General features: G+C 54.6%; 2 protein-coding genes across 2 annotated transcripts in view; one reads left to right on the forward strand and one right to left on the reverse strand.

Annotated features, from left to right (window-relative positions):
- The window catches only part of USP35 (ubiquitin specific peptidase 35), an 18,526-nt gene extending 527 nt beyond the window's left edge, over positions 1 to 17,999 (forward strand). The window contains 10 exon segments of the mRNA XM_014457871.2: positions 20 to 103; positions 1,168 to 1,300; positions 2,307 to 2,436; positions 2,848 to 2,949; positions 4,479 to 4,637; positions 7,708 to 7,901; positions 13,222 to 13,315; positions 14,129 to 14,235; positions 14,688 to 15,927; positions 16,864 to 17,999. Coding sequence (XP_014313357.2) covers positions 20 to 103; positions 1,168 to 1,300; positions 2,307 to 2,436; positions 2,848 to 2,949; positions 4,479 to 4,637; positions 7,708 to 7,901; positions 13,222 to 13,315; positions 14,129 to 14,235; positions 14,688 to 15,927; positions 16,864 to 17,031 — 2,411 coding nt within the window. The 3' untranslated portion in view covers positions 17,032 to 17,999.
- Positions 18,000 to 22,396: 4,397 nt separating this feature from the next.
- Positions 22,397 to 26,698, reverse strand: part of GAB2 (GRB2 associated binding protein 2) — a 41,979-nt gene continuing 37,677 nt past the window's right edge. The window contains 5 exon segments of the mRNA XM_023755926.1: positions 22,397 to 22,718; positions 23,430 to 23,555; positions 24,767 to 24,869; positions 25,178 to 25,343; positions 25,603 to 25,610. Coding sequence (XP_023611694.1) covers positions 22,575 to 22,718; positions 23,430 to 23,555; positions 24,767 to 24,869; positions 25,178 to 25,343; positions 25,603 to 25,610 — 547 coding nt within the window. The 3' untranslated portion in view covers positions 22,397 to 22,574.

Genomic DNA, 26,698 nt, shown 5'->3' on the forward strand with positions numbered 1-26,698 from the left:
GAGCAGGCTCAGCAGTGAGCGGCTCCTGGCGGAACTATGGCACGCGCAGCCGCCGCCATCCTGCCCTGCCTCAAGGAGTTGTTCGCCGTCATCTCTGGCACAGGTGGGTGTGCGCTTACTGGGAGGCTGGGGTTGGGGCAGGAGGGAGCTCGTGTGTGTCAAGGTGCTGATGTGTGCCCTTTCGTGCACATTCTTCTGCTGGGGGTGCCCGTGTGCGGTGCGGTATGTGTGTGCCACGGGCGGATGCACAGGTGGGAAGCGATGTTCCCGTATTGAGTTCGCACGCCTATGCGGAGCACCTGCTGGGAGGCCTATCCTGTGGTGGGTGCTGGCGCGCGGGGAGCAGACTGCCTGGTGTGGGAAAAGGTCGAACCCAGATTAATGTGGCCAGAAGGAGGACCTCGGGGCTGAGCGAGACAATAGGAAGGAGGACATGATGCCCTTTGGGCCGGGTGGGCTTCCTGGAAGGGGTGACTTTTGAGCCAGATCTGGGAGAGGTGGGCAGCACCCGGCAGCGGGGGCACGGTGCTCTGGTAGACAGAGGGACGGTCTGGAGCTGCAATAGAACCTGCAGGTGTCAACTCTGAAATGTAGAATCTTGGCCGTCCATGCAAGGTCTTCCGAATCAGAGAACTGGAACCCGGATTATAGTGCAAATGACTGAAATAAGGTCTGTGCCTTCCCTGATTGTAGGGCGGTTTAGGGAAAAGGAAGTAGGGAGAACCAAGGCTGGTGTGTAAGAATCTGGGCCTTTGTACAGCTGGACAGCAAACTTGGATGACTACATGTTCCTCTGACCACTTGGCCTTCGTCTGTGTGGTTCCAGATGGAAAGTCCTCCCTCTCCCCAAGCCCATCTATGCCTCCTATTGCTCTCGCCAACTCCAGTGTGACCCCTTCTTAAAGACCTTGCATGTACGCCCACAGGCGAGGCCAGTGCTTTTCTGTGTGCCTAGCACAGGGCTGGCCCAAAGCAGTGCCAGGGACGGGTTGACGAGTGAATGAGTTAAGATTGAATCAGAGGCCGTGATGCTGAGGAGGCGAGGAGGCGGCCTGGATGTCCTCTTTGCAGAGGCCCAGCTAGTTCCTTGGCAGCATGAGAGAAGGGGCGATGGGGAGGTGGGGGGCACACCCACCTCGCTAAGCTCAGCCCTGCCCCCTGTTCCAGAGGAGGAGCCACCGTCCTGTGCCCTGGCCAGCGTGGTCCAGCACCTCCCACTGGAGCTCATGGATGGTGTCGTCCGGAACCTCAGCAATGACGACAGTGTGACGGACTCTCAGATGCTGACGGCCGTCAGCAGGTGGGCTGAGGGCCCAGGGCTGAGGGCCCTTCTTCCGGGTGGGGTTGCTGGGCTAGATTTAGTGTTTAAGGGCCCACACCCTCATGCTTATTCATTCATCCATCTTTCCTCGAGCTCTGCTTTGTGTCTGGCCCAGGGCTGGATGTGGGAGGCGCAGAGGGCCCTGTCCTAGTGATGCTCCCAGGCTGGGTACTAGCGGGGAGGCCCTGGACAGGTCAGTGAACTGTCTGAGCCTCCGTTTCCCCTTCTGTGGTAGCAGATGTGGGTGATGGTATAAGAAATTGTCAGGTTTCCACGGGGTCACATTAGGAGGTGGAAGTACTTGCATGTAAAGTGCCTAGAAACTGTTATTACTGTTACTTTGCTTTCATGTTGTTCTACCTCTCTGTAATACATTCTACTGATTATAAAAATAGTAATAGTGATATTTTCCTGGGAACCTACTAGCTTTATGCTCAGTGTGCACAGATATTGTGTTAGGGGAGTCAGATGGGTTGATGCGTGTAATAAGGCAGATAGAGCAGTGCCTGATGCAGAGTGGATACTACATAAGTGTTTGCTATTATCTCTTTTAATCCATACAACCCTGTTGTTGGTAGGCATTGTCCCCATTTTACAGAGGAAGAAACTGAGGCTGAGAGAGTAAGTGACTTGCTCCAGTTCACAAGCCATGGTTTGCTGGAGCCAGAGCTTCTGGCCCTGGGGGCCAGTGCCCCTCCTGCCATTGTGCTCCAGGGTCCAGGCAGAGGCAGCCCATCGTGTATGGGGGTGAGGTTTGGGGTGCTGAGAGGGCCAGGCTCCCCTCCTGCTGGGCTGGGAGCCCCAGTCTCTGCCAGCTGCCTGTGCTGGGCTCGTTTGCTTGTTCATCCCACATAGCCCAGGGCTGCCCTGTGTAGGGTGAGTGAGTCATTGTGGGGCCTCAGGACGTTATGGCTAGTTCCTGGCCGCCACCACCCAGGCATTTGGGCCTCCCTAGTCCCTGTGTCACTGTCATTCCCCTCACCAGGATGATCGACTGGGTGTCCTGGCCCTTGGGGAAGAACATTGACAAGTGGATCATTGCACTGCTGAAGGGCCTGGCTGCTGTTAAGAAGTTCAGCATCTTGATTGAGGTTTCACTCGCCAAAATCGAGAAGGTTGGTGGGCCCCTGTCCTGGCCCCTGCTCGTGTCCCTTCCTGCTAGTGTCTTGGCAGGGGCCTTGCCGGTCTGAGAGGCAGAGCACAGGGGCTCCCACCCAAGCCCTCTGTGACCTGGGACAATTCACTGCCCTCTCTGAGCCTCAGGTTCCCCATCCTCTCCTCTGACCGCTCACTCAAGCATGTGTACGTTACTTTTGGTGTGTCTGTCCATCCATCCACCAGATAGCTAGCTGTCTTGCTGTCCAGTTCACCGTCTGTCTGTCCACCAGTGAGTGCCTCCCTGGTCTTGCTCTGGCATGGGTCCACTGCTTCAACTTGGGGGTCTCTGATCCCCCTCAGGCCTGTGGCTGCACTTGGTCTGGGGCGGCCCAGGCCTGGGGGACTCCTGACAAGGGATTCTCTTGCAGGTTTTCTCCAAGCTTCTGTACCCCATTGTCCGGGGAGCCGCCTTGTCCGTCCTCAAGTACATGCTCCTGACCTTCCAGCACTCCCATGAGGCCTTCCACCTGGTAAGGGCCATCGCCGCTGCGTCACGCATCTGTCTGATGGGAGGCCAGACAACTGTCTCTGCTGGGGATCAAGGGGTCAGCGCTTGAAGCCCCAGACTTTGAAGCCCTGGATATTAGGACTGGAGGAGACTTGAGACCCCAATTTACAGATAGGGAACTGAGACCAGAGGATTTTTATGGCCTCCCCATGAGCCCCTAGGAGAGGGACAAGCCTAGAATGATGACAGCTGATGTTCCCTGGGTAACAGCTGTGTGCCGGTCACAGTGCTAAAGGCAGTACATATGTGCGCTCACTTAACTCCCGGAACAGCCCCAAGAAAGAGGTTCTGTCATTTTCTCCACTCTTCCGCTGGGGAAACTGAAGGTTACGGAGGTTAAGTCCCTTCCCAGACACATAGCTAGTGAGCAGTGCAGGGCCGATCCTAGACCAGTTGGTCTGACTCCTGACCCAGTGCCCTTTCTGTACCCTGCCGCCTGTCAGCGCCCAGGTGGCCTGGCCTCCAGCTCAGGGCCCTTTCTGCTGGCTTCCGGGCCCTTCCTTGGGAAGGAGAGCCTGAGGCCCAGGGCAGCCTTCCCCTGCCTCCTCCTGTGGACCTGCAGTTGGGGCCGTAGATTCGGATGGTCCCCATTTGCTGCAACAGGAGAAGCGCAGAACCAGGTTTGGGTGCATGGGGTTGAGTCCAGCTCTGCTCTTTGCCAGACATGACCTTGGGTCAGGCACTTACCTCTCAGCCTGAACAGAGGTGACCCCCAGGATGGTGGGAGAGGGTTAGATGAGGTGATACTTGTCAAGAGCCTGCCACATTCTGGGGACTTGACAGATGTTGGTTTCTTTCCATCCCTGTCCTGGGCTCCCCTGCTCCCAGTTCGTGGCCTGGCTCTGTCCATCTCTGGGACATTCTGGTGGAGCACCTCCATGGGTTGGAAAGTTAACTCTCTGTAGAACAGAAGGGAGAAATGGGCTTGGGATTCAGACAGACCTGATCCAGACACCAGCTTCTTCCGTAACCCACGGTGAAACCCTCGGCAATTGTATAACCTCTCTGACTTCAACTTATTCATCTGGAAAGTGGGGACAGGAATCACAGCCACATGAAATCGCTGTGAGGACGAAGGGCTTGACAAGTGTGTTTGGTGAAAGAATGATGGTGTTTGTCCTGAGGCGGCCGCTCGGGCTCTGTCAGGCTGTCCACACGCTGTCCACATGGCAGCCCCGCACCATTCCGGGTGGGCGGAGAGGCCATGGTCACTCAGGCCTCCGGGCGGGTCAGTTGGCTGAGGCTTAACAGCCAGGGCTTGGGCTCAGGCTTCCCTTCAGCTGTGAGGAGGGAATTATTGATCCCATCTTATGGCTGAAGAGACTGAGGCGGGGTATCCACCGATCTTGTAAGGGGGGTCACCTGCGTGCAGAGCTCAGAGCCCCGTGTGTGGTAAGGGGGACGGTGGTCAGGTGGGTGATCCGCAGTGAGCAGCATCCTGTCTCAGGTGGGTAAACTGGTGCTGAGCCTGACCCCCCTCTGCTCTCACAGCTCCTCCCTCACATCCCCCCCATGGTGGCCTCTCTGCTCAAGGAGGACTCCAACTCGGGGACCAGCTGCCTGGAGCAGCTGGCAGAGCTGGTCCACTGCATGGTGTTCCGGTTCCCGGGCTTCCCGGACCTGTATGAGCCCGTCATGGAGGCCATCAAGGTGAGTGACAATCCCCCCTGCTCCCGCACTCCACTTTGACAAGAGTGTCACTTTGCGCCTTGCTCAGGGCCATACGGCAGGTTGGTGGCAGCCCCCATCAATTGGTTCCTGGCTGTCTCCCATCACCTCCCCTGGCCCATCTTGCTTCAGGTACATTGAGCCCCCAGATGGGTCACCTTCTCTCAGGATTGCTCTGAGCCTGTTCACATGCCCCTCTCTCTAACTGTAAACCCTTTCTTGTTCTTCCTGAATAGCTCCTACATATCCTTTAAGGCTTTGCTTAAGTGTTAACCTCTCTCAAGAAGCCCTCCCTGATAACTCTCAATACCTTCCTGAGGTTGGCCCCACCAGGTCGGGTCAGCATTTCTCTGGGCCCCCACAGCCCTGGACATTGCTCTGTCACACATTGTCACTGTCTGTCTCCCCCACCAGACCAGGAGCACTCCAGAGCAGGTATTGTTTACAGTTGTTCACATGACTTTATTGATACCCTACTCTGCACCCCACACAAACTGGGAACCGGGGACACAGCCATGAGTCATGGCCATTGAGGAGCTTTTAGCCTGGGGGGTCGTGTGACCAACTTCTATAAAAGTAGCTCTGATCTAAGCAGTGTATGAAAACCTCTGAGGGTCAGCCAGGAGCAGGGAGAAGCCAGAGGGCGGGAAGGCCTCCAGTCAGAGGAAGAGCCGGGCTGACGTCAGAGGCGGGGCCTCACTCCAGGCAGCCCGACGCAAGCTCAGAGTCTAAAATTTATTTTACTTTAAAGATTCAAGTATGTATTTTATAATTACAGTTGTTTTGACACAAACACGGTTTTCCTTGAATATTAGAGAATGTAGCTCCAGGAAGATGTGCTACTTTTATATGATGATGGCTTTGACTAGCCCTTGGTACAAGCCAGTTGGTACCAATCAAATCTGCAGGATATTATCTATACTAATAAAAGGGTAATATGCTAATTAGGGTGGATGTCCTCCGGATGTCCATCCAGACAAAGCCACAGCAGCTGCGAGGCCCAGGGCTCAGGCAGCCGTGAGCCCTGGTGGCTGGAAAGCCAGGGCTCAGGCCTCGCAGCCGCCGTGGCTGGACGGCAGTGGCAGTAGCAGCGGAGTGATGGGGGCGGCGCCTTCCCCTGATCAGCCTGGTCGGAGCGGGCCTAAGTTGTCAGTAGGACATCCCCTGAGAGCTCCCGGACTGTGAGAGGGGGCAGGCCCGGAATTTTCATGCACGGGGCCTCTAGTTGTTTATAAGATTCTGTCACATGTGTTCTATGAGTACACCCTTCTTTCTATCTAGGCTCCTTTATAAATAAATTCTGGAAAGTTCTCTGACACAGACAGTTGTATCAGGTCATGGCAGTTTCCCCAGGAGATGTGGTCCCTGCTAAGGGGGCTGTCATATGTAAATTTCCGGGAACATTAGGAGCTTGACAGTTACCAGTATTTGGAAGTTCTTGTTTTATTTTCCTCAGAGGACAAAGGTGCCATCTTTGGGAAAGTGGCATTGGCTGTTTTGCATCTTCTGTGTGCACGTGTGAGCAGGTGTGGGGTTCTGACTACCTGCTTTTTTGTTCCTATTTATTTGTGTTGTGTGTGGAGTGGGGATTGGGTAGGGGATAATAGGAAGAAGAAAGAACGGACTGAGAGAGACCAAACTGGGCCCCTATCTTCTTATTTCACCTCTAGCAGCTCCTACGTTTTTAAAATCAGCTGTGAGAGGTGCCTGATTAATCTGATAAATGACCGGGTAAGTGATCCTGACAAATGGCTGAGCAGGAGAGTTGAACCAGTGCTGGAGCCCGACCTGCTGCAGTGGCCACAGGATGTACGCTCCGGAGACAGCGTGCTTTCGGTGCTAAGCTCTAAGCTCTGGTTTGAAGCTCTGGAGCCCTGTTTCTAGGGACTGTGCTCAGGGTCTGGAAATCAGAGCAGGGCTAGAGGAACTATAATGACTGCTGCTTATATCTCCTAAGTAACTCTACATTTTGCTTAGGTGTTTTTCTTTAAAATACATCATTATTAGGACCAGTGCTTGGTAGCATTCTTTTAGATGCAGCTGTTTAATATGGAAAAGGGTAATGAGTGGGAAAGCTTGCTAATGTCTTGCCTGTGACCAAGGACCCATCTCAGACCCCCGGGATCCTCCTGCCGTCCTGACTGTAGGATCAAGGTCCAGGGGGGGGTGACTTAATCCAGAAAAGAGGACTCTGCAAACCTAAAAGTGGACGGTGAGGCAGGAGCATCCCTGTGTGCGAGCACTGTGAGAGGATAGAGTGCCACACGCACACCAGGTCGGAGTAACCTCCCTTGACAAGCAAGGAAACCGACGGAGAGAGGCTCACTGCCACGGCCACACAGCTAGTGAGGACAAGAGGCAGGACAAGGATTGGGATTTTGACAAGGCGGAATCTGGCCTATGGCCTGTGTTGTCATTGCTCAGAGTTTGTCATACCCTGGGCTCTTCTAAGAACGTACAGATTCTTCGCTTACTTCTTGTATATCCCTGGAAAATTCTTTTTTTTTTTTTTTTTTTGTTAATCCTCACTTAAGGATCTTTTTTCCATAGATTTTTAGAGAGAGTGGAAGGGAGGGGGAGAGACAGAGAGAGAGAAACACCAATGTGAGAGAGATACATTGACTGGTTGCCTCCTGCATGCGCCCTGACTGGTGCCGGGGATCAAGCCTGCAACCGAGGTACATGCCCTTGATTGGAATCAAACCCAAGAACCTTCAGTCTGCAGGTCGACACCTTAACCACTGAGCCAAACCAGTTAGGGCTTCCTGAAAAATTCTTTATCTGAGTCGTTTTCTCATCTATTAAATGGGGATTTTTACCACCTTCTTAAAGCAGCTGTGACATGGAAGATCATGTAGAAAGCCCCTATGTCAAGGTGAGACCCTAGAATAAGTTTGAAAGCAGGAGACTGTTCATATGTATCTCTAGAACATATATGGGGCGGTGCTTGGGTGGGTGTGGGGTAGGCTGTAGTCCCAGGCTTCCCAGAGGAGGTGATGTTTTTAGAGCTGACCCGGGCGCCCACTCTCCTGCCGCCTTGTTCCCTCCTCAGGACCTCCACGTTCCCAATGAGGACCGCATCAAGCAGCTGCTGGGGCAGGATGCCTGGACCTCGCAGAAGAGCGAGCTGGCTGGCTTCTACCCTCGGCTCATGGCCAAGTCAGACACGGGCAAGATTGGTTTAATCAATCTGGGCAACACGTGCTACGTGAATAGCATCCTTCAGGCCTTGTTCATGGCTTCTGAGTAGGTGCTGCTTTTGAATTCCCTCTGTCCCTGCTTCTTTCATTTGTGCTCCTGGGCATGTGAGGATGAGGATAAGGATGAGGATGAGGATAGGGGTTGGGGAGGGGTGAGTCCTGTTTTACATTTTTGTCATAATTGGTTGAGGACTGTGGATACATGGAGGGGCCCAGAGGTCTCCAGGCCACTGCCAAAGCCTCAGGTCGAGACGGGGTGGGAACTGGAGGTGGGTCTCCAGGGGTGGGGCTGCAGTGGGAAGGGGTTCTGCTCTGGGTTGGTGGGCACCACCGACTTTTCTCTTAGATTCCATGGGTAGATTGTGTCTTCCAGAGCAGACGCCCTGGTGTTAGATGCCCTCTCCACCACCCTTTACTCAAACAAAATCTTTATTACCAGTGGCTACCTATCCAACTTCTGGCTTACTTAAAATTACTCAGAGTTTCAGCCACAGGAGTAGATCTCTTTGTCCCCCCTCCAATTTCCTTTCTGTGTTGTGTGTGTTAAAATGCACATAACATAAAATTTACCATCATAGACTTTTTAAAGTTCAGTGGTATAAAGGCATTCACATTGTTGTGCAGCCGTCACCACCATTCATCCCCATAACTGTTCATTTTGTAAATCTGAAACTCCATACCTATTAAGCAATCACTTTCCATATTTCCATTTCCCCTCCCCCAGCCACCATTATATTTTTTGTCACTGATTTTGTCTCTATTCTAAGTACCTCATATAAGTGGAATCATACCATATTTGTCTTTTTGTGATTGGGTTATTTCGCTTAGCAGATGTCTTCAAGGTACGTCCATATTGTAGCATATTGCAGAATTTCTATCCTTTTAAAGGATGAATAATATTCTATTGTATGTATAAGCCACATTTCGGTCATCTGATCATTGGTCAATGCGCATGGGAGTTGCTTCCATGGTTTAGCTGTTGTGAACCTGGCTGTACAAATATTTCTTCGAGACCCTGATTTTGATTCTTTTGATTATATACCCAGAAGTCGAATTGCTGGGTCATAAAGTAATCATATTTTTAACTTTTTGAGGAACCTCTATACTGTTTTCCACTGTGGCCACACCATTTTACCTTCCCACCAGCAGTGAACAGGATTCCAGTTTCTCCACATCCTTGCCATCACTTGCTTTTTGTTTGTTTGTTTTTGATAATAGCCATCATAATGGTGAGGTGGTATCATCATAGTTTTGATTTGTATTTCCCTAATGATTAATTCTGTTGAACATCTTTTCATTTATTTACAGGCCATTTGTATATTTTCTTTAGAGAAATGTCTATTCAAGTCCATTGCCCATTTTTGAGTTGGGTTGTTGTTTTTTTGTTGAGTTTTGGAGTTCTTTGTATATTCTGGACATTAATCCCTTACCAATTACATTATTTGAAAAGTTGCCTTTTTACTCTGTGGAGAGTGGTTTTCTTTTTGCTATTGAAAGAAGTTGCTTTTATTTATTATTGTTTATTGAGATACTAGAGACCTGGTGCATGACATTCATGCAGTGGCAGGGGGGTCCCTCAGCCCGGCCTGTGCCCTCTTGCAGTCTGGGACCCCTTTGGGGATGTCCGCCTGCTAGCTTAGGCCCAATCCCTAAGCTGTCAGTTGGACATCCCCCGAGGGCTCCCGGGCTGCTGGAAGGATACCTGATTGCCAGCTTAGGCCAGATGCCCTGGGGAGCAGGCCTAAGCCAGCAGGTGGACATCCCCTGAGGGGTCCTGAACTGGGAGATGGTGCAGGTTGGGCTGAGGGACCCCCTTCTCCCCCCCAGTGCATGAATTTTGTGTACTGGGCCTCTAGTCTGCTAATAATGACACGTTTACTTCTTCCTTTCCAACTTAGAGGCGTTTATTTCTTTTCCTTGTCTGATTGGTGTAAGAAGGACTTAAAAGTGGTGAAAGTGGACATCCTTTTCTTGTTCCTGATCTTAAAATGCTCTTAGTTTTTCTCTGTTGAGTTTTCCCCCTGTTGATGTTAGCTGTGGGTTTATCATATATGGCTATTATTATGTTGAGGTATGCTTCCTCTATTCCCGCTTTGCTGAGAGTTTTTATCATAAATTAGTGCTGGATTTTGTGAAATGCTTTTTCTGTACCTATTAATAGGATCATATGGTTTTTATCCATCATTTTGTTTGTGGTGTATCACATTAATTGATTTGTGGATATTGAACCAATCTTTCATTCCAGGAATAAATCCCACTTGATCATGGTGTATAATCTTTTTAATGTATTGCTTTATATCCTTAGGTGCTTCTACACTGGGTGCATAAATGTTTACAAGGGTTATATCCTCTGGATTGATCCCTTTATGATTTTGAAGTGTTCTCTGTTTTTTGTTATAGCCTTTATTTTATTTTATTTTATTTATTTATTTATTTTTTTAAATATATTTTATTGATATTAGAGAGGAAAGGAGAGGGAGAAAGAGATAGAAACATCAATGATAAGAGAGAATCACCGATTGGCTGCCTCCTGCACGCCCCCTACTGGGGATCAAGCCTGCAACCCAGGCATGTGCCCTTGGCTAGAATCGAACCCGGGACCTTTCAATCCGTAGGCCGATGCTCTATCCATTGAGCCAAACCAGCTAGGGCTATATAGCCTTTATTTTAAAGTCTATTTTGTCTGATATTAGTATGGCTACCCAATTTTTTTTCTTTCCATTTGCATGAAATAGTTTTCTCTCCCTTTACTTTCAGGCTGTGTGTGTCTTTTGATCTGAAGTGGGTCTCTTGTAGGTAGCATATTGTATTTTTATCCATTCAGCCACCCTATGTCTTTTGTTTCTGTTTTTAAAAATATATATTTTATTGATTTTTTTACAGAGAGGAAGGGAGAGGAATAGAGAATTAGAAACATTGATGAGAGAGAAACATTGATCAACTGCCTCCTGCACACCCCCCATCGGGGATGTGCCCACAACCAAGGTACATGCCCCTGACCGAAATTGAACCCCGGGCCCCGCAGTCCACAGGCCGACACTCCATCCACTAAGCCAAACCAGCCTGGGCTCTGCTGGCACTTCTGACCCCAGTGAGCTGCCCTGCCCCTGGCCTCTCCAGACCTTGCCCTGAAGCTAGTCAGTTCAGCTCCTCCCATATGTTCCTGGTGCTTTTCTAGCTGTTGCCCCAGCACTGGAGCTCAGAGCGAGTGAATCTGTGAGTAAGTTTGTGAGCAGGCCCTTTAAAAAGTTGCCTGGGACTCCAGCCACCCTATCCCTGCTGGTTTTCACAGCCAGAAGTTTCGGAGACTTCTCTTCCTGGCACTGGAACCGGGGCTGGAATCCTGGTGTGGTTCTAGAACCCCTTGCTCCTCAGGGGGCCCTCCACAGCTGAGAGAGCTCTCCTGTTTCTTAACCCCCACATGTGGGTGTGGGACCAGCCTGTTCTGCATCTCCACCCCTCCCATCAGTCTCGACGTGGCTGCTGCTTTCTGTCCTTAGTTGTAGGGGTTCCGTTCAGCTAGTCTTCAGGCGGTCCTCAATAGAATGTGTAATTTTTGAGAAGCTGCTGAACTGACTTTCAAAGGGGCTGCACCATCTTGCATCCCCAGGAGCAGTAAATGGGTTCCTGTTGCCCCGCCTCCTTCCCAGCGTTTGTTGTCAGTGTTCTGGGTTTTGGGCGCTCTAATTCGTGTGTCTTGTTTTCGTTTGCATTTCCCTGATGACATATGATGGTGGAGTAACATGTACTTACTTGCCATCTGTATATCTACTTTGGTCAGATGTCTGTGAAGATGTTTAGCCTGTTTTTTTAATCAGTTTGTTTTTTTTTTCCTTACTGTTGAGTGTTAGGAGTTCTTTGTATATTTTGGATAACAGTCCTTTATCAGATGTGTCTTTTGCAAGTGTATTCTCCCAGTCTCTGGCCTGACTTCTGATTCTCTTGATACTGCCTTTGACAGAGCAGAAGTTTTTAATTTGAAAGACATCCAGCTTAGCCATTATTTCTGTTATGTATCATGTCTATCGTATCTAAAAAGTCATTAGCATACCCAAGGTCATCTAGGTTTTCACCTAGGATTTTGGTAGTTTTGTTTTATATTTAGCTCTATGATCCACCTAGAGTTTATTTTTGTGATGGGTGTGAGATTTTTGTGTCTAGATTCATTCTTTTGCATGTGGATGTCCAGTTGTTCCAGTACCATTTGTTGACAAGACTGACTTTGCTCCATTCTATTGCCTTTGCTCCTTTGTCAGTGATCAGTGGGTCTATTTCTGGGCTCTCCATTCTGTTCTGTTGATTTATTCAAATATTCTTTTGCCAACACCACACTTAGACATCGTTAATAAACTCACAGTGTAAGTCAGCTTTGCTTCAGGCTCTATGGTATGACCTCACTTCGGTTTGTTCTGAATGTTGGGTCCAGCCAGGAGGAGGTTGGATCTCTAGGACTTGCGAACGGCTGCTGCTGTACTCTCGAACTGCCTGCCGAACTGGTTTTAGTATTATTTTTTAAATTCCCAGCCTCTGCAGACCATTACTTTTGCAAAATATAATAAAATGACTTATCAGAAAAATGGTCCTTATGGTCACAGCAAAGTAAATCACATGTTTGAGTGCTCAGCTTCCGAACTGACCTTGTGGCAGGTGCTAAGTGGAGCCCACTTTGGTTGCTCTGCTCTGCACAGTGGGCTCAGATGGGAGAGATGCTGGTCTGTCTGCCCAGAGCTGCTTGTGAGAACAGGAGCGAGGCTGGGCCGGGCCTCCCACTGGTCCAGGGAGTAGGGTTGTCAGGAGGGGCTCCTTCCCGTCCCCATAGGATCAGACCCCTGTCACCCGGAGCCAGTGTGCCCTTGCAGAGGCCTCTTCTCTCAGCACGCTCCTCATGCTGACCCCGCCTCCCTCACTTAACGGCAGGAGTGGTCTGAGAGGCAGTGGCAGGGGCCCTGGGAAGGGGCTTTAAGAGCGGACTTGGAGGGCTGAGGCTGGAGCAAGCTCTGCTGCTCTCAGTGGGTGTGAACACCATTTCCCAGGCAGGCAGACAAGGGTGTGAGTGGTGGTGAGGATACTGGCATGGACCCTGGAGCAAGCCGCAGAGCCTGGGGACCACAGGATGGAGGACATTCAAATCTCTGAATCTTGGCATCATGGGCTTTCAGAAGTGGAAGGACATCAGGGGTCACCTCATTGTCCAACCCAAGTTGTCCACCTGCTCCTCCTCCCCTGCCCCTGGCCCAGACTTGGGCTGCAAGTGTCTCTTCTGCCTTTAAGCCTGGGGTGGGGGGCTCTGGGTCGCCTGCGGGATGGGCGAGGACAGGCCCCTCGGGGGCCCTCGGCTTACCCGGTGCTCCTGCTTTGTTTGGAAGCTTCAGACACTGTGTGCTCCGTTTGACTGAGAACAACTCACAGCCCTTGATGACCAAGCTGCAGTGGCTCTTCGCCTTCCTGGAGCACAGCCAGGTGAGGGCAGGGGAGCGGGGGCGTGGCCGAGAGGAGGCTCCCTCTGACACCCCTCCCTTCCCCAAGACCTGCCTGCATCTGGCTATGAGCCCCCACTTCTTGGTGTAGGAGGCCCAGTCGGGCTGGCCTGTGTTCATGGCCAAAGCCCCTGGAGCTGTTCAGCACCCTCACCTGACAGGAGAGAGGTGCCTCCGTCAGGCCTGCTCTGTGCTGGGGGCCCAGCGGCGCATCCTCCCGGCGGTTCCGTCAATGCTCAGGGGTGTTTGTCATCCGCTGCCCTGTTTGAGCACTCACATTGCCGGGGACCCTGAGAACCGTACTTATTTTGTCCGCTGTCTCTTGCCCTCATGGACCAGGCGTCATGCAAGGCCCGTGTGGGGGCGGGGAGATGAGTGAGCAACAGTCCCTCCCTCTGGGAGCTCCTGGTGGGGGTGGGGGTGGGCGGGGGACAGGAACCTGCAGACAGCAGTGGCAGTACTTGGACAGAGGGCTCATGGAGCAGGTGCATCTGAGACTGGGACTCCAGCTAAGCTTTCCACAGGTGTGCTGGGCAGGGGAAATGGCAGTGGAAAGGGGCCTGGAGAGGAAGTCTGAGGAGTCCCAGGGAAGAGCAGATGCCTAGAGGATTGCTCCTATCTGAAGCTGACGCCCTGCTCCAGGCTGTGTGGACTTGGTGGGAGGGAACGGGTCGGGGATGGACTAGGAGGGGAGGCCTTCAGTGAGGAGGCCGGGAAGTGGGGGGAACAGAGCTGCGGAGCAGGCTGGTGAGCAGCCTGCTGCTCCTGACCCTGCCTTTCCCTTCCTCGGTCCCAGCGGCCTGCCATTTCCCCCGAGAACTTCCTCTCTGCGTCCTGGACACCCTGGTTCAGCCCCGGCGCCCAGCAGGACTGCTCGGAGTACCTGAAGTACCTGCTGGATCGGTAAGGGGGCGAGGCCTGGGGGAGCCCGCCCCTCCACGCTGCACTGCACTTTGGAAGGGTCTGAGAAGTGTGCCTGAGTGGGGACTGGGGCTGTGTGACGGGAGCTTGGGAGACGCTGACCTGAACCGTGACCTGGGAGTGGTGTGCGTGTATACCCCTGCACTGCGCTCGCCTGAGTGTGCATGTGTGTGTTTGTCACAGGTCTTGGGGGTGTGTGCACATACATACACGTGTAGCAGGTTTGTGCGCCTGTATGCAGTAAATACACAGCGTGCGTGCCTGGCTTGTGAGTGCATGGATGCCATTTGGCACGTGTAGGTATATTCCCTGTGCAGACTCCTGCATGTGCGTATGTCTGACTGTGTGGCCAGCTGAGTAGGGTAGAGGCATGAATCGGGCCAGTGCACTGGGAATGGACTGTGTGTGTATGGAGGCTCTGCTCCCTGCTCCAGGCTGCACGAAGAAGAGAAGACGGGGACCAGGATCTGCCAGAAGCTCAAGCAGTCCAGCTCGCCGTCCCCACCGGAGGAGCCCCCTGGGCCAAGCTCCACCTCAGTGGAGAAGATGTTTGGGGGCAAGATCGTGACTCGGATATGCTGTCTCCGCTGCCTCAACGTCTCTTCCAGGGAGGAGGCCTTCACGGACCTCTCTCTGGCCTTTCCCCCACCGGAGTGCTGTCGCCACCGCCGCCTGGGCTCGGTGGTGCTGCCTGCGGAGGGCGTGGGAGCCCCCGAGTCTCCCCCACCGTCCCCAGCTCAGGTCCAAGGCAGGGCAGGTCCTCAGAGGCAGAGGAAACACTGCATCACAGGGGCTGTCCCCCCAACCATCCTGGACATGGGAGGCCTGGGCTCCCAGGGACCTGGGGAGCGGAGCCAGGAGAAGGTGGAGGAAGAGGAGGAAGAGAAAGGAATGGAGGAGGAGGTGCGAAAGGAGAAGGAGGAAGGAAGGACGAAAGAGGAGGAGGAAGAGGAGGGGGAGAAAGTGGTAGGAGAGGAGAAGAAGGTGGAGAAGCGGGAGAATGACAGCGCCAGCCCGGGCCCAGAGACCCCCAGGGCCGCCCCCTCCGGGGAGGGCTCCCGCTCCGTCCTGGACCTGGTCAACTACTTCCTGTCCCCCGAGAGGCTGGAGGAGGAGAACCGCTACTACTGCGAGTCGTGCGCCTCGCTGCAGGAGGCTGAGAAGGTGGTGGAGCTGAGCCAGGGCCCACGCTACCTCATCCTGACGCTGCTGCGCTTCTCCTTCGACCTGCGCACCATGCGGCGCCGCAAGATCCTGGAAGACGTGGCCGTGCCCCTGCTGCTCCGCCTGCCGCTGGCCGGGGGCCGGGCCCAGGCCTACGACCTGTGCAGCGTCGTGGTGCACTCCGGAGTGTCCTCCGAGAGCGGTCACTACTACTGCTACGCCCGCGAGGGCGCCGCCCGGCCGGCCCCGTCCCTGGGAGCCGCGGACAGGCCCGAGCCCGAGCACCAGTGGTACCTGTTCAATGACACTCGGGTGTCCTTCTCCTCCTTCGAGTCTGTCAGCAATGTCACCTCCTTCTTCCCCAAGGACACGGCCTATGTGCTCTTTTACCGGCAGCGGCCTGGGGAGGGCCCCGAGGCTGAACCAGGCTCCCCCAGAGTCCGGACAGAGCCAGCCCTGCACAAGGACCTGATGGAAGCCATTTCCAGGGACAACATCCTGTTCCTGCAGGTGAGCAGGGCCCCATCCGAGCTCTGAGCTCCTGGTGGAGGGCTTCCCAGCACCACCCGGCCCAGAGTTACTGCTCCTCTGAGTCTCTCCCTTCCTCCTTCTGTCCTTCATCCACCACTTAGTGCTGGACAGATAGGGGACCAGACAGACACAGCCCTCCCTTCAGGGGGACAGACACTGAGTATCACCAGGCATTTATTCAGGGTTGTAAGTGCCGATGGAGCAGTGTGGGCTCTGTGAGCAGACAGAGTGCCTCTGGGCACCCAGGGGCCTCCCTACCCAGCGAGCCGCCTCTGTCTACCCTTTGATGTCAAGGTTGGTGTCAAAGTACTTGGCAACTGGAACACCAGGGCTCTGACAATGAGAGGGGGGTGGCCACTAACAACTGCGGTGGCCACCTGGGACCTCCGGACAGCAGCACCTGGAGTCCGAGTGTGTCAGGGAAGGTGGCACCCGGGGTGGGACACGGGGCCGCTTGTCCATTCCCACCAGGCTGCCCAGCGAGGCCGGCCTCCGTTCAGCAGGAGGCAGAGCTCGGACACAGGAGAGTCCGTGCCCAGTGCCTGAGGCAGTGAGCTGGACAATGGTGCCAGGAAGCCGTTGGAGGGGTCCCTGTGTGTGTGACGTGACCCCTGAAGTCCCTGGGCCTCCTGCCTCCTGGTGTGGCATCAGGCCCTTAGCGACTGTCAGTCTAGTCAGTCTGAATGCGTTCCTTTGCTCCAAGGGCTGGGTTTTGTTGGGAGCAGGAAGAATGAGTTAGAAGCCTCGGTGTAGCTGGAAGGATGGGTCCCTCCTCCTGTCTGCCCACGGGGCTGACCGCCTCTAGGGCAGAAGCGTGGCTCCTCTGGGCCTGGGGGGACATGGGCAGGGAGTGAAGGAGGACTTGCTTCTGAGCCTGAGTTTGAAGCTTCCTTCCCCCTTTCCCCCGTGTTCCAGGAGCAGGAGAAGGAGGCACGGAGCAGGGCGGCCTACATCTCCGCACTCCCCGGGTCCCCGTGCTGGGGGAAGGGCTTCGACGAAGACAAGGATGAGGATGAAGGCTCTCCTGGGGGCTGCAGCCCTGCTGGTGGCAGTGGTGGTGACTTCCACAGACTGGTCTTCTAATGGGAGCCTCCCCTGTTCCTGCCTGTGGGGGTGCCAGCCTCAGGGGAGGCCTTGACCCTTTCTTCTGGGAGGCCCAGGGCAGAGGGGCTCTGGCAGGGGGGCCTGAGAGGGGCTGTGGAGGCAGGTCCAGTCCTAAAGGCAGGCCCTTCTGAGGGCTAGGAAGGTGGAGAGGGAGCTGCTGGGACACGGGTCCTCAGCCCAAGGGACACAGGGACTGAGGTGGAGAAGAGACGCAAGCCCCTTAAACTTGGGCTCGGGCCCCGACACTGGGCTCGACCCCATTAGGATTTTACCGAGTGTCCTGGCCAACTTAAGCACCTTAGATGGACACTCTGGCCTTGTCCCCTGCAGACCCCCGACAGGGCCGAACCTCACAGCGCCAGTGTTTGCCATCAAGTAGCCTTGCCCTTCTAGCTCCTTGTAGATGGTCTTTTTGTTGGACAGTATAGAGAGCAGAGCAGGAGCCAGGCCCTGGCACGGAGCGGGGCTGCGTCCCACCTCAGACTGTCCGGCTCTCTGAGGGGTTCACGGGTAACATGTGGGTGCCTTTGCGGTCTGCGCTTTCCCGAGCCAGGGGAGGTGGGAAGCAGCCTGGCTCAGGATCAGAGACTGTCTGCCCTGACCATGCAGCCCTGTTGTGTGAGGACAGCGCCCCCAGTGGGAAGCCCTCCCCCTCCCTAGCCTGCCTCAGTGCCTGAGATGCCACTGTGGGCATCCCCTCTGGGTGAGATGGAGAATCCTTATTTACTGCCAATGTGTCTGTTTCTCATGGAGCCACTGTCTGTCCGGGAAAGCCGGCTGGCTCAGCTCCTGCTCAGTGGCAGAGAGAGCCCCGGCCTGGGGGCTGGCGGGAGGGCCTGGTGGGGAGGAGATACTGACCTCAGGTGCCCTGACATGGCTGTACCCCTTCTCCATGGAGAGCAGAGACCCAGGGTCTCAAACAGGAATAAAATAGGTTCTCTGAAGCCTTTGAAGATGTCGTCCTTCCCACCCAGTGGCTGTGATGTCCGCGTGTCTAGGCCGTAAGGAGGGTCCCCCTGCTCGCTGACTTGTCAGGCATCCCACGTGGGGTGGCAGCACCTGCAGGGAAGTGCTCTGTGAACAGGTGAGGACGGGAGGCAGAGGCGGGCGCTGAAGAGGGAAGGAAGAATGCCCGGTATCCTGAGGAGCGGGAGCCCTTTGCCTTTGGAGGGGTGGTGGGTGCACAGGCCAGGGGCTGCCTGATGCAGTGTTGACAGGGGCCTATCAGGTGGGGCTGCAGCCCAGTATCTGGGGATTTTCAGACCCCAGGAACTCTGGCCTGTCCATCAGAAGCTCATGCTGATACCACATTCTATCTTCCATCTGAGAACTGAGGGGCGGTGGCCTCCCCTGGCTGGATGTGGCCCCAGGCCAGGAAGAAAGCTGGGAGGCAGGCCTTCCCCAGGTGCCATCCCACCTGTGGGGCTGGGGAGGCACACAGAGCCCTCATGTGGAGGCCCCTTTCCCACAACCCTGCCTGTCCCCTTTGGGAGAACAAACCAAGTGGGAAGGTGGCGGCCAGTGGTGTGGCCAGGGCTCGGTTTCAAGGCCTCCTGCTTGTGCTGTAGGTGGAGGAGTTGCGTTTGGGTCCAAGTGTCATAGACCCTCAAATGTCCGCTGCAGGGCCCAGCAAAAGTGGGCCGAGAGTCTGTTGGCGCCAAGTCACACGTTCGTTTTTCAGTCCCGGGGCAGGGTGCCTTCTAAGAAAGATGAATTGGCAGAGGTTACTACAGTTCCCATTTTACACACCAGGAGGACTGATTCTGAGGTAAGGAGGGTTCATTCTCGTTTCTCGCCAGGAAATGTGCCCAAGTTTCTCGCCGAGGAGCAGTTACTTTCTGCTAAAATGAAAGCTGGCCCAGGGCCTTTCCAGGACCCCGAGAAAGCATGTTCTCATTGAGCATGTGCTCACGCTGACACACGGCACACAGGCTGGCCTGGTCCGCCCCGGCCCCTCCCACAGGCAGACACGGCAGCCCACGCTGGTTGCTTCCGTTGGACTTTATTGTTGTCCTGCTCCAACACCACAGTAAAAAGCGACCTGCACGCGTCAGGCCTGTACCATGTGTCACCACAGCAAAAATGACCCACACAAACCCGTGCCCGCCCCACCCCAGACCTACTCACAGGATAAATATGTTACAATTTTTTGTTTTTAAAAAAGAAAACAGAATAAATTAATAACTTAAGTGATTAGGCACCAACAGTGATTTGAAAAATTAAATGTCAATTTTAAATGGTAACAGGGCAAGAACCCAAGCCTGGGCTTCTCCTAGCCTATCTCTGTTCCTGACAAACAGCAACAATTCCGTGTGAAGGATTCTGCACTTCAAGACATGTAACCAACACACACACACACACACACACACACACACACACACACACACACACCACCAAATAGCACATGACGGCCTGACTCTCCAGTGGGCCCCTCAAGGCGGCCGACCTGGCCCCAAAGAGCTTGGGGTCCCAGAATGACGGCCTGTAGGCGGGGCTTTAAGCTCCTGTGGTCAGCTCACCCCCACACTCTGCAGAGGGAGGCCCAGAGAGAGGAAGGACACACTGCGCTCTGCTTCCAGAGCTCGTCAAAGGGTGCGGCAGGGTGGGGGTGTGGGGCCTGGCCTCGTGGGGGCTGAGGCCTTAACCCCATGGCAGGTAAGGGGGCAAAGGGCAGACTGGGGTTGAGCCTGTGCTCCAATCACTGCAGAATGGCTGTGCTTCTGTCCTACGAATGGGGCATGTTTGAGTGGTTTCAGATGGAGAGGTTACCAAACTCAATCAGGGAAGAGACTGGGTTAACTGGCTAATGTTTGGGTGTTGCCCATCCCTAGTGATCCAGACCCTCGAGAGAGGTCACAGGGAAGGGAGTTCTCCCTTAAAACAGCTGAGCATCCGCCCTATCAGGGGCCTCAGAGACCTAATCTAACCACCCATTTCATAGATGGGCAAACCAAGGTCCGAGGGAGCGACATCTCCCTGTAGCAACCTCTCCCTCTTTTCTCAGTTCCTGCTCTGCGGTGTGTAACCTGGCAGAGGTGGAGCTGGAGGTGGGGGAGGGCGCCCCAGGCAGGAGTCCTGTGTTAAAGGTGCTGAGACAGCAACCCCAGTCCTGCCAGGCCACCAGGAGAGGGGAGCTTTGACCCAAGAGGCCAAAAGACCAGTTTCTTAAACTAAGCTGACAGGTATGTGCTAAACACCCGGTAGTGTGGGGCTTGTGAGCCAGTGTCCTCTTCTCTTGTACTTCCTTCCATCTCTACCCTAAGAGTTTGGGAGTTACAGGAACCAAGAAGGGAGGGCTCCTTGCAGATTAGATCTGAACACAGTCTCTGAAGACGCCAGCCAGTCCACATCATGGCACATCCAGAAAATACTGACATTAAGGCACCCACACCTGGGCCTACCTGTAGCCTGCCAGGCACAGGGGTGGTGCCATTAAAAGCTCCCCTCTTAGTGATGCAGTCAGGGCTGGATAGAGGGAAAGGCACACCTGCTCATGGTAGGCCGTGGCCACCACTGCCCTTTCCCCTGCGGGAACACGGAGCCAGGGACCCGTACTCCCAAAGGTCTTCTGTTCCCAAAGCACAAGGCTCGCCAAGCCTTTTCCTCCACTTAAAAATCTGACCCATCTTCTGAGCCCCATCTCGGGCACCTCCTTTCCCTAGAAGCCACCTTGTCTGATCTCAGCCCCTTCCCACGCCTGCCCTGGCACCCACCTCCCGGAGCAGCCTCGCTTCCTCGCTCATGCTCCAGCCACTTCGGGATGGCTGTGCTTCGTCCTAGGAAGGGGGCAGCAGCATTTTCAGTCTCTCGTGGCCATTACCAATACCTTGTGTCCTCAGTGCCTGTCCCAGAGCCTGGTCCCAGCAGCCATTAATACATGTGCTGGGTGATAATACTGGGAGGAGGGGCTACTGTGGAGAAAGTAATTTCTCCAGGATGTGACTTCTTAGGGAGTGGTCAGGCCCTGGGCTGGTGAGGGGTGTACACACACACTCACAGAAACGGAAAGGAGAGCGGTAGCCACCTCCATTCAGTATAGTGGGAAGTCATCTTTGTTGGGATGGTCTGCTTCCCAGGATAAGATCAAACATCTCCTCTTCCCAGTTCCCTCTGATACTAGAAAATTTGGCCAAGAACTTTTAACATAAGATTCAGGTCCCCCTGGCCCCGGCTCAGGAGAAAGTGGCTGAGGTGAAACCCCCCTCCTGTCCCTGCAGCCAGGTTTGAGTCCCACGTGGCACCTGGGCTGTGAGGGTTCAACATAGTGTGAGAGGAGCTGAGAAACACTCAGCTGGCACCAGGCCCTTGCCCGAATCCCGCGTCATCTTCCAGGCTCTGCCCTGCTTTCTCCTTTGCGCTGCTTTCCCCATCATCCATCACTGCTGGGAACTGACACTACACACACCACTCCCCTCACATGACATCTCTCCTTCACTTTCTGCTCCATCCCGATCCCCACAGCACTGCCTCGGCCATCCCACCGGGCCCTTTGGGTGTATTTGCTATGCTGTCCCCACAAGGCCTTCACTCCTGCCTCTCATCCATCAGTCACCTGCACCCCCTGCACTGCTCATCTTGCAGAAACTTGCTCCCGTCCTCCCTGTGTCCATGCACTGCCTTCTGCCCAGCCCACTGCTGTCCCAGGGTCGCCCCTCAGCCCCCCCCAGGCTCCCTTTCTCCCATACCCCATACCATCCAGCCCCGCCCAAGCCCCCGCCCAAGCCCTCTCTCACGTGGTACCCTCAGGTGGCAGGAACTTGAGGAGGTCCTGGGGAAGCTCCCAGGGCCGGCCCCTGAGGATCAATCTGTGTCCTTGTCTCTCCATCTCCTGGGCTATGGCCCTTTCCTTGTTCTTGTTACCCTTCATCCTCAGTTTTTCCTTCCTTTTGTCCTCATTCTTCTGCCCTCCCACCTGCAACAGGTGCACTGCCACTTGGCTGAAAGTGGGGGGGGGGGCAGTGCAGCTGGGGATCTAAGTCCTTTGTGCCCAGAGACCACCTCTAACCTTCCCTCTCAACTCCTCCACCTTTTGGTGGCCTTGCCTCTCCCCTGCTGAGACAGAAAGGGATAAAGTCCACGTCCACTTTGGTCTGCTGGTCCGCGTCGTCCTGGTCAGTGAGACGATGGGCTTTTCCGGGACTGAAGGAGGCGGCCCAGAGGCGGCGGCAAGGGGGCTGGGAGTGAGCGTGAGGTGTGGAGTCCAGCTCCGAGCCCTGGCACTTCCCTCCACACATCTGGAAGGTACTCAGGTCTCAAGGGCAGGAAGAGGCTGAAGGATGCTTTTGGCAAGCGCCCTAACTAAGGTGAATGGAGGCATGGCCATCACTGGTAAAAACCAGAGGTGGTGGTGCCTCCGTCAGGCCCTACCTCCCAGGAAAGGCTCAGGGTCCCTGGCCTCGGTGCTTTGAAGCCAAGGGTGGCCAAGTAGAGGGGAGGTTGGAAGGGGCAACAGGAGAGGAGAGAGGGGAGAGGGGGAGGAGCCAGCTTCAGTGCCTGGCCCCTCTCCAGGCTTGGCAGCCCCATCACAGCTTGGCACCCTTGGAAGGCTCCGAGGACTGCCGCACGTCTGTCCACTCCTGCATGGTGCTCTGCAGGGCCTGGGTCTTCTCCTTGTCCACTTGGACGTAGTCCACCTTCTCGTCGGAAGTGACAGACGATGTGGACGGCTGAGGGCGGGGGGGGAGTAGAAGTGCTGTGAGTCCCCATGAGGGGGCTAGAGGGGAGCCCCAGGACGCTGTCCCGGGAGAGGAGGTGGGCCTCGCTGGCCGCTCTGACTGGCCGTAGGAGTCTTGTCCTTTTCTGAAAGTGGCCTTTAGAGCCTCCACTCCACACGGCATCATCCCTCCAGCCCCAAGGGGGATCCAGGCCCACAGCTCTGTCCCCACCCACCTTGTGACCACTCCTCCAGGGGAGGGTATGTGCTGGGTGCCAAGCAGCACCAGCCACAGGCCTCTGTGTATCCCTGCGGGGGACCTGAGCTGAGGCCAGTGCCCACCCTGCCTCTAGACTGCGCAGATCTGTACGTCCTGTGGAGGTGGCCTAGGCCCAGAGTCCCCTCAGGCCACTGCGTCAAGAGCAGGGCTCTGGGACCCACCAGGCAGTGAGCTCTCCTCAGAGAGCTTGGGACCAGGACATAGGAGTAGCGGTCTGTCGCTCATTCACTCTGTGCTTTTGTTTGCCCCTGTGCACAGGGAATGGCCTGGCTGACCAGGTGCCTGGGCCCAGGTACCTGTGAGCTGAGGGGGGGACGGGAGGGCGGTGTGAGCCCTGTAAGACCCGGACGAAAGCACAGTCAAGCAGCAAGAGGGGAGTGCTGCTGTTTGGGGTGTAGGCACCCCACCAAAGCCCTGGCCCCCACCCCAGCCCACCCCAGGCACCTTGCGGTGGGGGCTCGGAGAGCTTGGCTGGAAGTCCAGGGCCAGGTAATCGACGCTGCCGGTGCTCTTCTTAGGGGCTGGACTGTTGGTGCCGCTGGGAATGGGCGAGGCAGACACTGGGTATTGCTGTCACAGGGAGGAAAGTCCTGTTAGTAAGTTTGGGAACTGGCCTAACCCCCCACCGGAAAGCTGGAGCTGCTGGCCCCCCTGGAGGCGCACACCGGGCCAGGGCTTTGCGCGTGCTCACTTAAACCCTGATGGCAATCCTGATTTTTTAAAACAAAGACAAAACTGGTTCAGAGCCGTTGCGGGGCCTGTGGTTGTACAGCTGCTGAGCAGGGGCGGGAACCAGGTCTGTGCTGGCTCCCAAACCTGTACTCCTCCCGCTGAGCCGTCCTTCCCTCCAGGCCAGCTCCCCCCTGCAGGCTCCCCCACAGCCCAGCCCTCGCCTGCTGACCCTGTGACGTGAGCCCATTCCCTCTGTGCACTGGACACTGGGAAGTCTTTTGCAGCAAATCTGCTTCTCTGAAACCCCCACCCATGGCCTACAGCAGTGTGCTCCCCCAGCTCCTCAGAGATCTCCACAAGTGGCCCCGCCCCCTCAGCAGCCCCTCAGGGACTGCTGGAGGGTCCTGTGTCTGTCCAGGCCCCAGGTAAACTGCCCAGGATTTTCGCGAAGCCCCACGCTAGCGAGAAGGGCGATCGTCCTCTGCTCTGCTCTGTCTGCCCTCTGGTTGGCTGGTGCATGTGCAGCAACCACCCTATTCTGTGCAGTCGTCCTCTCTTCCCGGCCATCTCGGAGGCCCTGTGCCACGCTGCCTGTGTCTATGCCTCCAGAGTCTTTCCATGTGCGCCTCCCCTCTGCACACATGCTCATGGCCCTGAGCACAACAACGTAAGGGAGTGAAGGGCAGATCTTTTACTTTGAAAGGTTTTTAACAAGATAGAAGAAGGAGTTAACTTTGAAGGTGCTCCTGCCACCAGTGCTTATTCTGAAAACCTGTCCAGTCACTTGGTCTGCTAACCCTTTTGGGGCTCCCTCCTTCCCACAGGAAAAGTCCAGTCCCCCCAGGATGGTATTCGGGGTCCTCCACCTCAGTGCCTTTCCCAGCCTGCCCTGCAGCTGCACTCTCCACACCACCTGTGTCGTCACAACAGAGGCAGGCCTCCTCTGCCCCTAGGACTGCGGTCTCTGCGGGCAGGGACCCTGTCTTCATCGCCTCATGTGGCTCAAGAAAGATTTGCAGCAGCAAACAAAATATCAAGTAATGTGGGACCCCTGGGCGGAGTGAGTGGAGTGGGGAGTGGGGACTGAGCCTTGGGCCCAGGGGACTCACCATAGAGACGTAGTTCTCCTCACTGTCTCCTGAGTCTGTGCTGGTGATGCTCTGGGTGGAGGTGGGGCGGCAGTACTGGGAGGAGCTGGAGTTGAAGCTGTGGCTGTGGTGGGGGGAAGGCAAAGGGTAAACCTGGGAGTTTCCAGCCTCCACAGGGCTCCCAACCCTCACCCACCCCAACCTCTGCCCTCAGAGCTCCACACATCACTACCAGGTGAGGAGCTGATTCAGGGTGGATACAACTGTTCTCCCTTCACAGGAGGAACCGAGCTCCCCGAGACATAGGGAGTGCTGAGCTACTGACGGCATTATCATCGGGCTGCAGCCTTCCTGACTCCCAGCCTGGCCACCGGTCCCCTCACCAACCCGGACAGCTCTGGGCCACCCTCCCACTTCCAAAAAGACACTCACATGGCCCTCGACCAAGACTTGGTGACAGGGGACTTGAAGGGGAGCTCATCGATGACGGTGTTGCTCCGCAGGTCGAGTGGTGTTGGCTTCACTGGAGCAGGAAGGAAAGTTGTGTTATCGGCCGTGAATAATGATGTCACACTTACATGTGACACACAGGGTGAGTCTGAGTGCCCTCAGATTCATCCTGGTCTCCCAGAGGGACACAGGCTGAGCGGTGATGTGCTCTTTGCCCATGTTGATAGGCCTCGAAGTCTGTCTTCAGATGCCAAAGTACAGATTTTTTGCATTGTGTCTACAGGCATCATATTTTCTGAATCTAAAGTGAGGACAGAGGGTCTGACAACAGGTTGCTCTCCCCAGATCTGTGACCATGTAGGGAAATGAGGGAGGATGTTTATATGGGAGAATGCCGGCATGATCACCTCTGACCCTAAAGTGGAGGGAGATGAAGGCCACAGCCTTGCAGGCTTCCATTCAAATGCTAAGACCTGAATTCCCAGGTGACCAGACCCACTGGGCCCATCTCCACCAGAGGTGACTCGACTTCTCCCTCTAGTCCCTGCCACGGATCCAAGGCTGGTGCCTGAGGTGGGAGCAGCGGGAACCCCAGCACGTCCTGGTCCAGAGGCCAGGAACACAGAGCCAACTTCACTGAGCACCTGCTGTGGACCAGAGTCAACCTCCGGGATGCTTCCTTTTGAACAACCCCAGAGGCAGGAATTACTGTTCCCATTTCACAGATAAGGAAACTGAGGCTCAGAGAACTTAAAGGATTTGCCCAAAGACACACCTAGGAAGTCTTGGATAAGGATTCCAACCCCCATTTACCTGGTTTGAATGCTCACACCTTTCTATTACGTCAGAGTGGACCTTTTAATAGACTGCTTTGCCCGTTCCACTCTACCCAGATCTAAACTGTTCCAAGTTACCCTTGCACAACATTTTATGCACAAGGAGGAACTTTCAGATGTAGCTATGCCCCTCAGTTCCTCTGGGAGGTACGTATTATATCAGTGATGGCGAACCTATGACACGCGTGTCAGAGGTGACACGCGAACTCATTTTTTTGGTTGATATTTCTTTGTTAAATGGCATTTAAATATATAAAATAAATATCAAAAATATAAATCTTTGTTTTACTATGGTTGCAAATATCAAAAAATTTCTATATGTGACACGGCACCAGAGTTAAGTTAGGGTTTTTCAAAATGCTGACACGCCGAGCTCAAAAGGTTCGCCATCACTGTATTATATTCTCCTGTTCACAAATGAAGAAACAAGGCTCAGACACAGAATGATTTGTTTCTACTCACACGTCAGCAGGTGGCGGAGCTGAAACCTGAATGTGGCCTGTTCTGAGCCCCCCCCCCCCCCCCCCCCACAGGAGAATATAATACAGTGATGGGAAACTTTTTGACCGCGTTTTGATTTTGAAAAACCAAAAATTTTTTTCGGGGGTTTCATTTAAGAAATTTTTTTTTTTTTTTTAACGGTGGAAACCAGTTTTTTTTTTATATT

This window comes from Myotis lucifugus, unplaced genomic scaffold (genome assembly GCF_000147115.1).
Source record: "Myotis lucifugus unplaced genomic scaffold, Myoluc2.0 scaffold_86, whole genome shotgun sequence".
Lineage (NCBI taxonomy): Eukaryota > Metazoa > Chordata > Mammalia > Chiroptera > Vespertilionidae > Myotis > Myotis lucifugus.